Here is a 17641-nt window from a genome sequence, read left to right as displayed (position 1 = left end):
AAAGAGATAGAAGTAGACATAAATAGATGGAAGAACATACCGTGTTCATGGATTGGTAGAATCAACATCATTAAAATGTCCATACTACCGAAAGCAATCTATAGATTCAATGCACTCCCCATTAAAATACCAATGGCATATTTCACAGACCTAGAACAAACTCTCCAAAAAATTCATCTGGAATAAAAAAAAGACCCCAAATAGCTGCAGCAATCCTGAGAAAGAAGAACAAAGTAAGTGGGATCTCAATACCAGATATCAAGCTGTATTACAAAGCCACTGTTCTCAAAACTGCCTGGTACTGGCACAAGAACAGACATATAGACCAATGGAATAGAATAGAGAGCCCAGAAGTTGACCCAAACCTCTATGCTCAATTCATATTTGACAAAGGAGGCAAGAACATACAATGGAGTCAAGACAGCCTCTTCAATAAATGGTGTTGGGAAAATTGGACAGATACATGCAAAAAAATGAAACTAGACCACCAACTTACACCATACACAAAAATAAACTCAAAATGGATAAAGGGCTTAAACCTAAGATGGGAAACCATAAAAATATTAGAGGAATCCACAGGCAATGAAACCGCAAACATATGCCAAAGCAATATCTTCACCGATACAGTCCTAGGGCAATGGAAACTAAAGAGAAAATAAACAAATGGGACTACATCAAAATAAAAAGCTTCTGTAAAGCAAAAGAAACCATCAACAAAACAACAAGAAAACCCATGGCATGGGAGAACACATTTGCCAATGATATCTCTGGTAAAGGTTTAATCTCCAACATTAACAGGGAACTCATACAACTTAACAAAAGGAAGATAAACAACCCAATCAAAAAAAATGGGCAACATACCTAAATAGATACTTTTCAAAAGAGGACATAAGGAAGGCCAAGAGACATATGAAAACATGCTCAAAGTCATTAATCATCTGAGAGATGCAAATCAAAATGACAATGCGGTACCATCGCACACCTGTCAGAATGGCTATCATCAACAAATCAACAAATGACAAGTGCTGGCGAGGATGCAGAGAAAAAGGAACCCTCGTGCACTGCTGGTGGGAATGCAGACTGGTGCAGCCACTGTGGAGAACAGTATGGAGTTTCCTCAAAAAACTAAAAATGGAACTCCCATTTGACCCAGTGATACCACTTCTAGGAATAGTAGTATATCCCAAGAAACTAGAAACACCAATCAGAAAGGATATATACACCCCTATGTTCATAGCAGCACAATTTACCATAGCTAAGGTCTGGAAACAGCCTAAGTGCCCATCAGCAGATGAGTAGATTAGAAAACTGTGGTACATCTACACAATGGAATACTTCGCTGCGGTATAAAGGAAGGAATTCTTACCATTTGCAACAGCATGGATAGAACTGGAATGCTAAGCGAGATAAGCCAGTCAGAGAAAGATAAATATCAGGTGCTCAAAACTCAAAGGGCAGGTAAGGGAGGGTGGGGGTAAGAGGGAGAGATCAACCAAAGGACTTGTATGCATGCATATGAGCCTAATCAATGGACACAGACACCAGGGAGTTGAGGGCATGAGTAGGGGGTTGGGGAGGCAATGGGGGGATGAGGACACATATGTAATACCTTAATCAATAAAGAAAATAAATAAATAAAAAACAAACAAAAAAAAGAAATCAGCTAAAATTTTTAATGACTTGCTAAAGGCCAAGTGTGGGCTAGAGTAAGAGAACAGGCTGCAGACACAAGGGGGGTTCACACCCATTTGTGTGTGAAAGACTGGACACAGGAAGGGAGGCTGGAGAACACCTTCCTCGGGGTGTAGGCCTGGAGGAGTTGAGCAGCTGCCACTGCAGGAAAGGCAGGAATTAGAGGTCTGCTACAGTTGAGAGAGGGGTAGGACTACGAGAAAGGCCCATTCTTGAGACATAGGGACCCAGGGTGTACTTAAGACTGGGGTTGGACCCTTCCTTTGGCCACGTTACCCCTGCTACCACCAGACCAGCCAGCACTAAGTAATAAGGAAAACCAGTCTATTGATGGGGAAGGAACAAATGTGTGGATATAAACCCCTCAGGTGTAGGAACCCAGCGAAGGCTGCAAGCTGAGGCCAGAGTGGGAACATAGAAAAATGCTCTGGCACCCCAGTGAAAACCAGCTATATGCTGTCTCAAAGAGAAGTGCTTTAAATATAAAACTATAGTTTGGTTGATAGTAAAAAGATAGAAAGAGATATACTATGCCAATAGTAAGAGTATGCTGTGTATCTCTATTAAAATCAGACAAAATGTACACCAAGACAAGGATGTTATTAGATCCAAAGAGTGACAGTCACAATAATGAAAGGATCAACATATACAGGTATATATAATCATTCTAAATGTATATATACCTGATAGTAGAGCTTCAAAACACATGCAGCAAAGCTGACAAAACTAGAGGGAGAATAAAAACCAAATACACAATCATGACTAGAGATTTTAACACACAGCTCTCCATAACCAATAGAACAACTAGACAAAAAATGGTACAGAAAAGCTCTACTCACACTACCAACCACCTTAACTTTATATATATATGGAGGGAGGGAGGGAGGGAGGGAGGGAGAGAGAGAGAGAGAGAGAGAGAGAGAGAGAGAGAGAGAGAGAGAGAGAGGAAGAGAGAGAGAGAGAGATAGAGAGTGAGAGAGAGAACACTACCCTCAAAACTGCAGAATACACATTTTTTCCTAAATTAATATGGAATGTCCATGAAGATAGAATATTGGGTGGACCATAAAACAAGCTTAAACAGATTTCAGGAGAATAAAATCATACAGCTTATGCTATCTGACCACAACAGAATTAAATTAGAAACAAACAAATATAAGACATATAAAAGAGCTCCATATATTTGGAAATTGACTCACTTCTACACAACCCTTGAGTCAAAGAACTCACAACAAAACTTTAAAATATTTTAATTGAATGAAAATAAAAACATGCCCTAGCCAGTTTGGCCTGCGGACTGAAGGATCCCGGCACATGCCTGGATTGCGGGCTTGATTCCCAGTAGGGGGCGTGCAGGAGGTCTGATCAATGATTCTCTCTCATCATTGATGTTTCTATCTCTCTCTCCCTCTCCCTTCCTCTCTGAAATCAATAAAAATATATTTAAAATAAAAGCAAATAAAAGAAAAGAAAAACACAAATCACAATTTGTAGGATGCAGCTAAATCAATGTTTATATTAAAAAGAAGAAAGGTCTGTTTGGCTGGTGTGGCTCCATGGTTAAGCATAAATCTCTGAACCAAGAGGTCACTGGTTTGATTCCTGGTCAGGGCACATGCTCCTGTTGTGGGCTTGATCCCCAGTAGATGATATGCAGGAGGCAGCCATTCGATGATGCTTCTCTCCTATCAATATTTCTATCTCTATATCCCTTTCCCTTCCTTTCTCTCTCTAAACATCAATAAAAACATATTTTTTAAAAAAGAAGAAGAATGGTCTAAATCAATGGCCTAAAATTATACTACTTGGGAAATTAGAAAAATAAGAGCAAATTAAATTCATTGAGTAGTACAAAATAAAATTTTGAGCAGAAATTAATAAAATGGAAAACAGACAAATAATAGAGAAATACAGTGAAACCAACAGGTAGTTTAATAATAAAACATTCAATAAAAGGGATAACTTCTAACTATCTTGGATCAATAAAATAAGACACAAATTACCAATTTCAAAAATGAAAGAGGAATCCATAACACACCTATGGTCCACTTTGTACAGGGTGAGAAGATCACTCAATGGGGAAAGAATAGTCTTTTCAATACATGATGTTGAGAAAACCTCTATTTCACACCACATACAAAGATTAACTCAAAATAGATCAAAGACCTAAATGCCAAAGCTAAAATGATAAAAACCCTTGGAAGAAAACACTTGTGGGGAGTTAGCTGATGGCCTTAGAATGAATGTAAGCAGAGTACCTTAAAAGTTGTCTGTATTTCAGACCTGAGAAGGGCTCTGTTAGTGGGGTTTACAGGAATTAAAACAGGACATGGATATTGGCAAAATATATTAACGTAAAACATGTTAAGGAAACACATGTTAAATCTGTCCCATGGACTTTATATCTGCTGTTCCTTAGGGCTAGAACATTTCTCTATACTCTACCCTTACTTTTCACCTAATTAAATTCATTGATTCAGATCTCAACTTAAATACCACTCTCTCCAGAATCTTCCCTAATCCCAAATATTAGGTTAGACACCCTTCCTCATCCCCATCATATACTTCATAGCACTATCGATTTCTGTATAACACTAAACATGCTTATATTGTAATTATTTGTCCAGTATTAGTCTTCTCTATAGTGACAAGCCCCGTAAGAGCAGGACCCAATCTTTCTTTACACATCTGTATACCCAAGCCTAAAACAGAGCCTGATACATGACAATTGCTAAAGAAATATCTGTGACTGAATGGATGGACTCCTGCCTTGGCCTAAACTCCCTCCACTTCCTCTACCCTGAGAATTCCTGAGCCCCAGACCTATAATGCAGGGAATTAGAGAGCTGGCCTTTAGGCCAGCACAGCTGGCATTCCACCCTCCCATCTGTGCCCCTGAGGAAATAGGTCGAGAAGCAAAAAGTCACCTTGTTGTAGGCCAGGCTAAGGCATCTCAGCTCTGGGAAGGGTGGGGCCAGCGTCTGGTTCCTGGCCTTCAGTAACTTCACGGGAAGAATCTCAAATATGGGAGGAAGTGCACATACCTTGTTTGTCTTAGAAGGAAAAAAAAAGTCCAAGTCAAAGTGCCTTGATGATAAAGAAGTTGAAAACCATGAGGGCCAGCATGACCTTCCTATGGGTGTGGTGAAAAGAATAGCCATTGTAGAGAAGCTTGGACAGAAGATACATCTGGGGTCATAAAGGAAGATGTCTCCAAGGGCCCAAAGTTCTGGTTCCAAGTTCTCTGAGCTCACATGTGAGCTAATTCCCCAGCACCCAAAGTTCCCATTTCAAGTTCTCTGAGGCCAAAGGGTAGCAGCACTGGTATAGTCATCAGAGGTTCTTTGTCCCCTCCTCCCACACTGTCCTACAGCCCTTATCCTGAACTGGACCCTCCTTCTACATAACTGGGCTAAAATTTCTCCAGAGGACAAAGGGGAGTTGCTTGCATTGTTAAGGGGGCTTTTCCCAGTGGGGAGACGAAGAGTGACCTGAACCTTCACCACCTGGCTGATGGGTTAGCTCACGTCCTACAGTGGAGGCTCTTCATGGCAGGATGGAACAACAGCTAAGTCCTGAATCACTTCAGGCAGGCTGTGGGGCCTGAACGTGGCCCATTGTGCATCTGGGTAACTTGCAGGGTCTTGGCCTCTCAGCACAACCCAACTTGCCGAGGGTCAACATGTTTGATCAAACAGAAAATTGAAAGAGCTGTGTTAAGCATGCCTAACTCAGTTCACTCACTGGTTCCTGAGTTGGATGGAACCCGAGGAAACTACAAGGTAGATGTTGGGCTACTGACTGGGTTCAAATGAACAAGATTCTCTTCCAAGCTCCATTAGCTAATGTGTAGTTGTACTTCATATTGTAAAATAAATCAACACTTAGTTGGTGCATCAATCTTCGTGAGCTTGGGTGGTAAGTGTTTACCTTGAGAGGAAAACCAGTATTCTGGGCTAACAAAAATAAAGTGTCTAAGCCAGTGCCATGACCCTGGATTGGAATAACTGGCAAGGACCACTTGCTTTGGGGGACTCTCGTTAGGAGCTAAATGAAATCCATCTGGTGGCAGCTTTACTTCAATGCCAGCTTCATCACTGGAGGCAGCAACCTCCACTTACTGAGTAGCATCTGAGCACAGTGAATGCGGCCCTTGCGCTGTGTGAGGCCCAGGACCTGCCTGTCTAGTCTACCAATCACTGCATCTCCACAGGCCAGCACAGTGCCCGGCATGTGATAGGTACAGGGGAAATAATTGTTCAACGAATCAGTTTCTTCAATGTCATATGTATAAATGTCTCTCCATAACTCCAAATGTGATATGTATAAATGTCTCTCCAAATGGCTCCAATAACTCACTTTTGCTTATTAAAATTAATGTTCTAACTCAACGATGCAAATATAAAAGAAACAGTGCTTACCGCTGAGGTTGAGAATCCAGGGTAAGGTGAGAACACAACCTCTGTAACACAAGAGAAATAGAACAAAGGTTGGTGAGAGCATGGAGTGGCTCCAGAGAGGCCAGAGTCTAGGCCAGCCACCCACTGTACAGCAGAGCTCCTCCGAGAGGGGTCCTCACCCAATGCTAAATGGGAAGAGGAGCTGGCGGTGACATCTGTCAGGTAATAAGCCCTTTGCACTTAAAATAAAATCCAAACTCCTTGGCAAGGCCTTTGAGGTCCTGCCTGATCCGCCCCTGCCTACTTTTCCAATCTTATCTCATGCTACCCTGCACCCCTCACTTACTAAACTGACCTTCTTTTTGACTTTGCAACATACAAGCTCTTTCTAGCCTCAGAACTACCGGGCAGTTAGTACTGATCAGAAGACAAACCAATGCGTCTTAGAAGAGAGAAATGTGGATAAAGGATATTATGTCAGAGGATTTAAAAATACTATTTGTTATATTAGTAGAAATGGAATGTGTTAAGACAGAGAATTCAGGAGAAAGGCTAAGAATAACCAGCAGCACTGTGAGAGGCTGCAGAGTGAGGTCATTTGGGGACCAGCAGCAAGAGATGAGCCAATAAACAGTTGTGTTCAACCTAATAAATCAGAGCACTGACCGGGACTACATCCTGTGCAAGCACCACTCACCTTTGCTCCAGCTAACGAGACCCTTTTCACGTGTTAATCACATACTGTAAAAGGTTCCGTGAAATAACACAAACCACGATGGGGTGGAATACCACATGGCATAAATAACTTCTCCTGTGACTCGGGCTGGAAAGGAGTCTGGGAAAGGTTTGTGCAAGGAACAAAGTAGGAATTCGCAGGAGGAAGGGCTGTGGTCACAGGTGTGGGTGCTGAGGAGCAATCCTCTGGGGAGGCAGAGAGCCCCCCCACATCTAGAAAATGAGCTACAGCATAGCCTGAATGCACATCCTGCCCTTCTCCACACTCAGGAAGCAGCCCAGACATCACAACCTGCATCCTCAGGTTCTGATGGGGAATTGTTCAACAAAAAGATGGACAATCAAGAATCTCCTTGTATTTTAGGAAAATTAACACTATGAAACAAAGTCATTAAATATGAAAAATAGAAGAACTAGCATCTGAAAGAAACACCACAAGAGAGTTTAGTTAATAAAAAGAAAACTTTAAAATAGAATAACTGTATCCTCTGAGAAATTTGAAAGGCTATTTCATTCCTAAAACAAAAGCAGGGAAGAGAAGCTGTTAACAATTCTGTGAATTTAAAATAGGGTAATCAAACAAAAGACTTAATAAATGTGCTGGGTAAATGAGCAGACCCAATTGAAGAGCTAATTCATAAAATGAAAGACTAAGCTGACTCTCAGGATGCAGTGCAAAAAGGCAAAGAAATATAAAGAATAACAGGAAAGGACTAGAAGGTAGATCCAGCTTTAAGCAAATTATGGAATTTCAGATGGAGATGACAAAGAGGAAAGGGGAAAAGAAAGGAAATTTCACCAAGGTGAAGAAAACCACATGTCTCTGATTGAAAGAACCTTTAAAGTACCTCACAGGATAAACAAAAAGAGTTGTACATGAAGATGCACCCTAGTAAAAATCCCAAAGGATAAGAGGAATATATTAAATTCCGGAAAGCAAAAATAGATTTCCTACAGAGAGATGAGAATCGGATTGGCATCATTGGCAACAACGGATCTAGAGGGCAATGGAGTAATATCATCAAAGTTTTAAGGGAAAACTATTAAACTATTTTAAAGCTATTCAACCAAACTAGCATTCCAATATAAAGGTGATTTTGAATATTTAGAAACTCAGAAAAGTCTACTACATGTAAACCCTCTTTGAAAGAATAATTTAAACAGCAAAATGAAAAGCAACACATGAAAGGAAACCATCTTTGTTGCCATCTGGCTCTGTTGGCACTTGGGGGCCATCTTGAGACTCACCAGGGATCAACCTACAGAGACAAGCAAGCCGGCCACGGACTGCAGAAAAGAGGCTGGAAAGAACCTGAGTCCTTTGAGAACATCAGTGCACCCCAGAATTAACCATCTCCAGAAAGCCTTACCTCTGAGTTTCTTGTTCAGGTTTTTTTTAAAAATCAACTTTTAATTAGATTTTAGAAGCATCTTAACTGAGAACTAGTTAGAAAGTCACTGAAATAATTCATGTGACACCTCCACCTCCCCAGGCCCAATAGCTGAAGTGCAGCAGCTCCCCAGGGAGCCAGACTTCCAGAATAAACTTTCAGAAGCTTCCTCTCACCATGGGGCTAGAGTCTCTGGAACGAGGGGCATCACTCACCTGTCCGGTCATCATCCTTCTTCATGGGCAGTATGGTATAATTCGGATGTTCATCTGAGGCCTCAAATATCCAGGATTTGGGCTGCAGAATGGATGGGGGCCCTCTCCGAGGACTCCCACTGTCTCCAACCCATTCCCCCGAACCGTTGCGGAGCTGAACCTGCTGTAGGTACGGGATCCGGAAAATCTTGTTTTGGTCCAGGCTTAACTTAACTTCTTCAGTCTTCAATTAAGGAAAGTGAATACAGAATCTCGGCAATATTATACCTCAGGGACACATACCAAGCAACTTTAGGGAAGAATATGGACACTTCCTCTTCTTGTGTGACCCTGAGCCAGTGACTTAGCCTCTCTGGGCCTCAATATCCCTATCTCTATATCTCTAAAATGGGAATAATATTTATTAACCTTTCAAGGTTCTTGTGAAGATTAAATGAGGTAACATAAATGGTTTACTGAACAAAGTCGTGTTCAGTAAATGGTAGCTGCATCCAAAGTAAAATTTCCAGGGATCTAAAGCTTAACCATTTAGCCCTAACCGGTTTGGCTCAGTGGATAGAGCATCGGCCTGTGGACTAAAGGGTCCCAGGTTCGATTCCAGTCAAGGGAATGTACCTTGGTTGAGGGCACATCCCCAGTAGGGGATGTGCAGGAGGCAGCTGATGGATGTTTCTCTCTCATTGATGTTTCTAACTCTCTATCCCTCTCCCTTCCTCTCTGTAAAAAATCAATAAAATATATTTTTAAAAAAATAAAACTTAACCATTTAAGTGCCAGCATTTTCTTTACTTCAACCAAAAAAGCGTTAAATTTATCTTTCTGATTCTGACTCTTTTTTTCTTTTTTTCTGTCTCCTCTCTCAGGGTCAGGATCCTGCCTCTGGTAATATCTCCCCTTTCCCGCCTTTCTCTTTGTGGCTTCTAATCCAGTCACATGATCAGAAGTGCCTTTACTGATGCCTTACTTTTATGGCTGGGTTAAAGCTCAGAGGGGGAGAAATGACTTACCCACGGCCACCCAGCAGAGATAAGTGGTGGAGTTGGAATTGAAACCCAGGCCTTTTGGCTTCCAGAGTGGCATTCAGGGTGTGAGCTGGGCTGGGGGTATAGAGGGCCCTGCAGAGAGAGGCTTGTGGCCTTACCTCCTGAGCCCGGCCAGGCTGGCAAAGCAATTGGGGTTGGAGAGTTTGTTGTCATCCAGCATCAGTGTCTCCAGTGCTGGGAACCTCAGGATGTACCTCTTGCTTGTCAGCGATGATACAGATGTCTCCCTGTGAGTGAAAAGATCTTGGTTAATGAGCAAGGGCAGGGGACAAACTCCACCATCCCCAGGAAGAAATGGAGGATAAGGAATCAATCAAGAGGTCTAACCAACTTGGAAACTTCTCTAGTGGCCCAGAGAGGTCCCTCAGAGAAGGACCAGAACATGTCGTTCCCTCCCCCAACCTCACTCATACATAGTCTTCTGTATGGAGAAAGGTTCCATCCATTCACTGATAGGCTCTGTGAGACTCGGATGTGGCAAGATTGGGGGAAAGGGCACTTGTAGTTCTCATGGAAAATACCAGAGTGACTGAGGCATAACTGAGTTGGGGAAAGTGTTCTGCAGGGAGAACACTGCAGATTTGGGGGTCGGGACAGACACCCGGGTATGCTGTATCACCCCAAGGATGCTCACCAGGAGAACACCAGGAGACAATGCCCTTGACATGGACCACAGCCTTGCCACTGAGTAGGTGGGGTAAGGTAGGCTGGTTGCGGTAAGGCTAACGTGCCTTCATAAAATGCACACATCAGTGAAAAACCGAGAAGTCTCTTTTTAAACTTAAACCCTTGGAGGATTCCCAGAAACACCCAAAAGTGGGATTTAACAGGCTGAGGTCCTGAGTCACACAGATGGGGCAGGAAGTAGTGGCCTTTTAGGTACTACCATTAATGTGACCTCAATTTTGTCCCCAGGTGGATGAGGTCTAGGTAACTCTTTTTAAGTACACAAAGGCAGATGACTCAAGTCATGTTCTCATTCCATCTCCTCCATACACTCATAAACACACACACTGACATTCAGTCACAAATACATATAGATGCATATAAGCCACAAATAGCAAGAAGGTAGGGTAACATTTCTTCAGAGCTTACTGCATTCCTGGCATTGTGTTGGGTGTTTTTTTGTTGTTAATTGCACCCCGACTGGGTCCGAGATTGAACCTGCAATGAAGGTGAAGGTATGTGCTCTTGACTGGAATGGAACCTGAGACCCTTCAGTCCGAGAGCTGACGCTCTAACCACTGAGAAAAATCGGCTAGGGCTGTGTTAGGTGTTTTAGCTATGTCCTCTCAGAACAGCACTATGGAAGACAAGTGTTATCTCCTTTTCAGATGAGGAAACTCAAACTCAGAGTGACTTGCCTATAGTCTCAAAGCTAGAAAGTGGCAGAGCTCAAACTTGACTCGAAACCCCAGGCCCTGTCCTGCAGCCCTCACCTCTCACATCACATCTTCAAGTCCCGTGTGGATTACTAGTAAAGGGTGGGGAGATGGGAGGGTAGTTGTTGCCTGTATCAGAGAGAGCTTGATGAAGATAGGTAGTGAGTTCAAAAGTCCAAAAGGACTGTAACAGGACACTAGAGTCAGGAATATTTCAAAGGTGAATTTAGAGAGGGTACAATGGTCATTCACTCATCCATTCACACTCACGAATTTCTTTTACAAACATTTATGGAGCTGGGCACTGAGAATACAAAGAGAAAAAGAACAATGCATTCTCTCCCTCAAGAGGCTTACAGTCTTGTGGAGGAGGTGGACACACTGCTCGCAGTGGGACAAAGGCTATAACAGAGCTGCAAAGCAGGTGGGAGTTACCCACTCTGTGAGGAAGGCCCAAGGAAGGCAACATTTAAGTTACACCATGAAACATGGAGAGGGAATTTGCTGTGCTCTTAACCACAGTGATAGAGGGAAAGGAACAGGGAGGAAAAGGATCTCTTGGTGGCTGAACTGTAATGTATTTAGAAGCTCCGGGCAGTCATGTTTCCCACCACGGGGCCTAGACAGACACAGGCAGCTCACTGTACAGAAAAATGAGGCAAGTCAGAGAGGAGCAGGTGTGAAAGCTGACAGACCTGCCTGGCTCCCCCATAATGCCTAGGACCTACATTTAGTGCAGTCCTAAGGCATGGCTGTGAGATTCCCCAGTGTTCTAGTTATAACCATGACAGTTCTGATTAGAGAGGGAACCAGTCAGATATGGTTTCAGAAAGAGCCCTGGCAGCGTGGAGGGAAACAGGCTTGACATCCAAAGACCAGAGACAACAGAGAAGGAAAGAAGCCTTTGTTCATGAATTTCAAGGTCACAGATGACTTTTTTCCTTTCTGAAAGGACCAACTTTTATACATTGAATTTTAAATTTCTACCGGTACCTGGGAGAATTACAGGAGGGTGCACAGCAACTCTGTTGATTTATAATTAATTGGCCAACCTTTATTTTACTCCAGTGAAATACTAAACAGCTAAGAAATAAGCCTTCAAAGAAATTCCTCTTAGACCCCATAATGGAGAAGAAGCTGGCTCTGTCCTGTCTCTTGTGACAAGTTAACAGTGCTTTGCCTTTTAAAAGTGTCACCCTAATTATAACATAGAAAAGTTTGTCTTAAAATAGGGGGACAGTCAGTAGGTGGGCGAGGAGGACAAGATGCATGACTTCGGAAGAAAGCCTCAGGCTCCCCCACTAAGCCCTTCCCAGGGCAATCCTGGGAGAAGAGCTCTTAGAAGTGGTAGGAGTCTGTTAGTAGTGGAGAGGCCGAGGTTTCCAGCTGTTCAGAGTGGTGCTATTTTTATTACACCTTCTCTTGGCCAAAGGAATTAATGGCATTTAAAATCTGACAGGTTTAACTTAATTTTTTTGTGTCCCTTTAGACGCAGCATGGGAATGGGGATCAGGACCCCTGAGCTCTGATTCTCGGGCTGCTGCTGCTTTGCTTGCTGTCAGTTCTCGGTGGTGTCAAGCATCTCTGGTCAATTCCTTTATCTGTATGGTGAAAGGGGGTTTCTTTTATTTTACATTGCAAGACTTTGGCTAAAATTACCGTTCAACTGACTGAACCAAGGGCTGCGGCAAACAAGATGAAATTGAGCAAGCTCTAAGGTATGTTCAAATGTCAGATCAGCGCCTGTGATAAGATACAGAAAACCCACCAGGCCAAACACAGGATGAGGGAGGCATGGATTAACAGTTTACTTGAGTAGAAGAGGACTTATGATGTGGCTGCTACAAAGCTAGTGCTCTCTTAGGTGGTGCCGGGAACACAGTGATCAGAAAAAGGGAGGTAACAATCCCCTCTGATCTGTGCTGGTCAAGCCTGAGAGAGCCGACTCGTGTGGTCCAGTGGGGAAAGGGAACAGGCCTAATGGGAGAGCTCAAGTATCAGCTGTCGGTCAAAACAAGTACGAGAGCAGTCAAAAGATGGAGTAGGTCAAATATGATTCCCTTCATGCACCCAGAGATAATAATGTGATCTATCCAGAAATGGAGATGCAAATAATTCACAATAGATGAGGTATATGCTGAAATGGGGAAAGGTGAAGAGAAAAGAGGATGGAGAAGTAGGTAGAGTCAATTCATGAAGCCTTACAATCAATGTTAATGGAGTTTATCTAGCACAGTGAGGAGCTGCTGAAGGACTGTAAGCAGGGAGGTGGTAGAATCAGATGTGCATTTTAGAAACATCACTTTGGCTGATGGTAAGGAGGATGGGTTAGGAGGTAAGAAACTGGAAACTGAGACAAACAGAAACGGCAGGTTTGAGAAAAAGTTAGGAAGTACAATTCAAAGCATCTGATGACTGGATAGATGTGTGAGGGAGGGAAGAATTCAGGCATATGTCCAGGTTTCTAGCATGGAGAGCAGTGCCCACCACTGAGCCCCACTTGGCATGGCATGTCTATGAGTTTGGTATGAAAAAAAGAATCTATGGGATTACAGCTCAGAAGCTAGAAGTGAGGCAGAGAAATAACAGACTGAACAAGATGAGAACATTAAGAAAGAGCATAAAGATTAAGAAAAATAGCAGGTTAAGAGAGGACAACTGGGGATCACCAACATTTAAGAGGTTGATCCACAGAGCATATTGGTGTGGACAGATGAGTAGAAAGAAAATGACAATAATATTTGTCCGGAGCCTCACAGGCTTTAAAGCACAATTATTTCAATTGTTACTCTGATGTAAGTAGGGGTGCATTTATTCTCCTGAGCTTATATGTAAGGAAAGAGAAGTGTAGAGTAGTGAAGACTTGCTTTACTTTACGTAACAAGACTTTTCACTGAAATTGGAATAATGAATAAAATATAAAAACAAAAAAAGACCTATCATTTAAAAACATGTAAGGAAATATTATGCCAAAATCTAAAAATCTAGAGAGAGGAACTGACCACAAGAAGCCACTTTTGCCTTGAGGACATTTGCTGGTCTTGTTGAAACAGAAGGAGGGGCCTGTACTTGCAGACCCCCTATATGAATCTGCGATCCTAAAGGTATATACCCTTGGGAGAGAGGGCACCAGAACTACCTCCCTTCCCCTCATCCCATGGCCAGGGGAAGGCTGCCTTGGAGTGAACAGGAAAAGGCAATGCAGAGGGCAGACTGGTACTCTCACAAAACTGTAGCCCAAATTTGTATCATCAGAGTGATTCAGAAAATATCCAGCTAGTTTAATGTCGTTTAAAATGGTTCCATATTTGAGTGCCCCTAGGAACTTGGCCAAAATAAATGGAAAAGTTCACGGTATTGCAAACTAAATAATGAGTATAAATTAGAAAATAAAGACCCAAATACATATATGTGTTAAAAAAAAATCTTCTTTAAGGATTCTTGGAATTAACCACCCAAAATTGGGGAGGTTAATATTTGGAAGAAGAGATGCAAAGAGGTTCATGCAATATTCAGGGCCACTTTTCCACTAGGGTGTGCTGACTCCAGAAGTAGCAGAGAGGCTGAGAAAGCCTCACAACCAGAATAGAGGATCTAGGAATAATGAATGAAAATGAGAGCTGCTCCTCTTAGCAGTGTACCTAACACTCCATATGCAGCATCTTTGCTTCTCATCCTGCACCTCTGAGCTCTTCTGAGTTAGAGGTCTTAGTTTCCTGAGGAGGAATACTTTTACAGGGGACACAAGCATAGTTCCACTTAACCAGAGATTGAGTTTGCTACTGGCCACTTGGCTTCTCTGTTCCATTGAACCAATCGGCAGGAAAAGAGGGGCTTATTATATTGGCTGGGTGGTTGGTACTAATTATCAAAAGTAGATATGATTGTTGGTATACCTTGAGGGAAAAAAGGAATATGATTGGAATCCAGGGAGTTATCTGGCATTCTTCTTAGAAGTGTCCGATTCAGTAGTCAGTTATTGCAATTTTTGGAAGATGAAAGGTGTTCTGTAGAGGGATGGTGGTGATGGTTGCACAACAATTTGGATGTACTTAATGCCATGGAAGTGTACACTTAAAAACGGTTAAGATGGGAAGGCTTCTGATAGGGAAAGGAGGAGGGTCTGAGCTAACCCTTGGACTATATACAAAATCTACGTAAGAAGAGGATACAATGGTCTCTGGAGTCAGATGGACCTGGCTCTGCCACTTACTGGCTTTGTAACTCTAGCTGAGTTATTTATCCTAGCTATGCTTCAATTTCCTTGTCTATAAAATGGGGGTGATAATAGGACACCTACTCATAGGTGTGAGGATTAAATGAGTTAATATGTGTTAAGTACTACATGTGTGTTATTATTATTATTTTTTTTCTTTTTCTTTTTAAAAAAATATATTTTATTGATTTTTTACAGAGAGGAAGGGAGAGAGATAGAGAGTTAGAAACATCGATGAGAGAGAAACATCGATCAGCTGCCTCCTGCACATCTCCCACTGGGGATGTGCCCGCAACCCAAGTACACGCCCTTGACTGGAATCGAACCTGGGACCCTTCAGTCCGCAGACCGATGCTCTATCCACTGAGCCAAACTGGTTTTGGCTATTATTATTATTATTATTATTATTATTATTGAGAGGAAGAACCAGTACATTCTGGCCAGAAGGCATGGCCTCAGCAAATGTGCGCGATGGGAATATGCAAAACTTATTTAGAGGGTTCATGAAGAACAGTCTGGCAGGAGCAATATCCACAATTTACCAGTGACCAATCAAGCAAGTAGAGCAACTTGCCAGACACCTGTGTCTCTCCTAATAACACAGAGGAGTGGGGACGCCCATCGAGGCCTCCCTATCCTTTGGGGTCCTGCTCCCATGGTTGCCTTTACTGGGAGCCTGTCTTTATAAGACTTCTGAACTGCTTTGGACTATTTCCTGGGTTACTTGTACCCAGATGACGGTTCACGAAGAAACACATAGATGGAGTCTCGGCTGTAGAACTTACTGCTCTGTGACACCCAAATTCATTGGCAGGGAGGTGAGCCCATTGCCTGTGAGGAGCAGGACACGGAGGCGGGGCAGAATCCCGAGATCACAGATGGCCTCCGGATTCAGGCTGTTGAAGGAAAGGTCCAGGAACTACAGTGCAAAGACAAAAGAAGGGGGAACCTAAGTACTATGCAGGACAATTAATTTTCATACATGAGGTGGGAGCTAGCTACTTTTTTTTTAACTTCTGGGGGAGGGGTATCACCCACGGGCTAAAACAATCCTGAGTCTCTGGATTAATATTTAAGGTCTATCAGAGTCAGTTCCCAACCTATTTGTCAGCCTAAGCTCCCACTGCAAACCTTTATTTATCCTTTGGTGCTGGCCAAAGTGACCCCCTACCATTCCTTGCCTCACTTTACCTAAGGTCTTCACTTTAGCTTTATCACTCAACCAGGAACGCCCTTTCTCCATGTATCTCAATCTAAGCCCCAAAGACCAGGTCAGAGCTGCCTCCTATAAAACCTTTCTTAACTCTCTGGCTAGATGGAATCTCTCTCACTCTCCTCTGACTTTGAGTGCTTTATCTAGACTGCTCTGGGGCATCTTTCTCACAGTAGGCTGGGTATCTGCCATAGCTGGATATATGTCTGAGGAATAAGGATGTTGGTACATGGATGTGCCTAGCAGAGTCCTGGTACACAGTAGTGGACTAGACCATAAACTCTCTGAGGTCAAGGGTCATGCCACAGTATCTCTGTATCCTTGTAACCTAGCTCAGGACCTGGCACTAAGTAGGTGCACATAAAAAATCAGCTGGAATGAACTGGCTTATCCAGTTGGCTTATAAGGATAATGACCCCACTTGTCGCCCCATCATCAACCACCTTGTAACTGGCCAGATTAATGAGATACTTGACTAGGGTCAGGAGGCCAGTCAGGAAACTGAGTTTCTCTCAACAAGACAAAGGCAGTTGGTATAAATGATGTCAGTTCAGTCTTTGTTTTCTCTTTTCTGAGCCTCTCTAAACACTCACTTTAGCTCTTATGTATGAATCTGCTTTCTCCCTTCCCTTCCGCTCCACCTTCACACTTCCCTTCCGCTCCACCTTCACACACCCATTGGAGCTTGTCGAATGGGGCCAGTTTCAGCCTCTTATCCAGTTGGTGCAGGAGCAAGGTCTTTGGTTGGTGGCTTAAGGATTACATAGTCAGTCAGACACGTACAACTGACTGCAGCTCACTGCCAGAGGAGGACTGGGTTTGGTCTGACTCCATTTAGTAACTAATTGATGGACTCTGTAGACCTGGGTTTAAATCCTGGCTAACTGTGTGATCTTGGGCAAATTACCTAACGTGAGTTTCCTTCCCTACGAAGTGGAAATACTAATGGGCTCTTATGAGGAACTATATAGGTAAAGCCTTTACCATGGAGTCTAGTACACAGGAAATGCTTAGTTGATGTTGACTGTCATCATCATCACCGTCCCTTCATTCAAGGCCCCTATACTGACGGTTTACTTTGGACCAGTTCCTGCCCTCTGCAAGTTCATCACCTAGCAGGCAGCTAGATACGTATATGTGTATCAAGTAGCAATGCTGCTGGGATAGATGTCTGAAGCATAAAGGAAGGAATGGTCAGCTCTACCAGGAGTCCAGATAAGCTTCACAGAGCAGGTGACACCTAAGCTGTCCTCAGAGACTAGTCGGTATTCACCAAATTGTTAAAAGCAAAAAAAACATGCAGTGCAGCAAGTGGCACGTATAGGAGCCAGGAGGCAGGAGACGGCCTTGCTTG

General features: G+C 42.9%; 1 protein-coding gene across 1 annotated transcript in view; it reads right to left on the bottom strand.

Moving 5' to 3' along the window:
• The window catches only part of XRRA1 (X-ray radiation resistance associated 1), a 54400-nt gene that overhangs the window by 16658 nt on the left and 20101 nt on the right, over positions 1-17641 (bottom strand). The window contains 5 exon segments of the mRNA XM_023764042.1: positions 4620-4745; positions 6114-6154; positions 8434-8646; positions 9570-9703; positions 15860-15993. Of these exon segments, the coding sequence (XP_023619810.1) occupies positions 4620-4745; positions 6114-6154; positions 8434-8646; positions 9570-9703; positions 15860-15993 (648 nt within the window).

Source organism: Myotis lucifugus, unplaced genomic scaffold, assembly GCF_000147115.1.
Source record: "Myotis lucifugus unplaced genomic scaffold, Myoluc2.0 scaffold_313, whole genome shotgun sequence".
Lineage (NCBI taxonomy): Eukaryota > Metazoa > Chordata > Mammalia > Chiroptera > Vespertilionidae > Myotis > Myotis lucifugus.
Note: the sequence above shows the minus strand (reverse complement) of the source record. Positions and strands in the feature narration are given on the sequence as shown.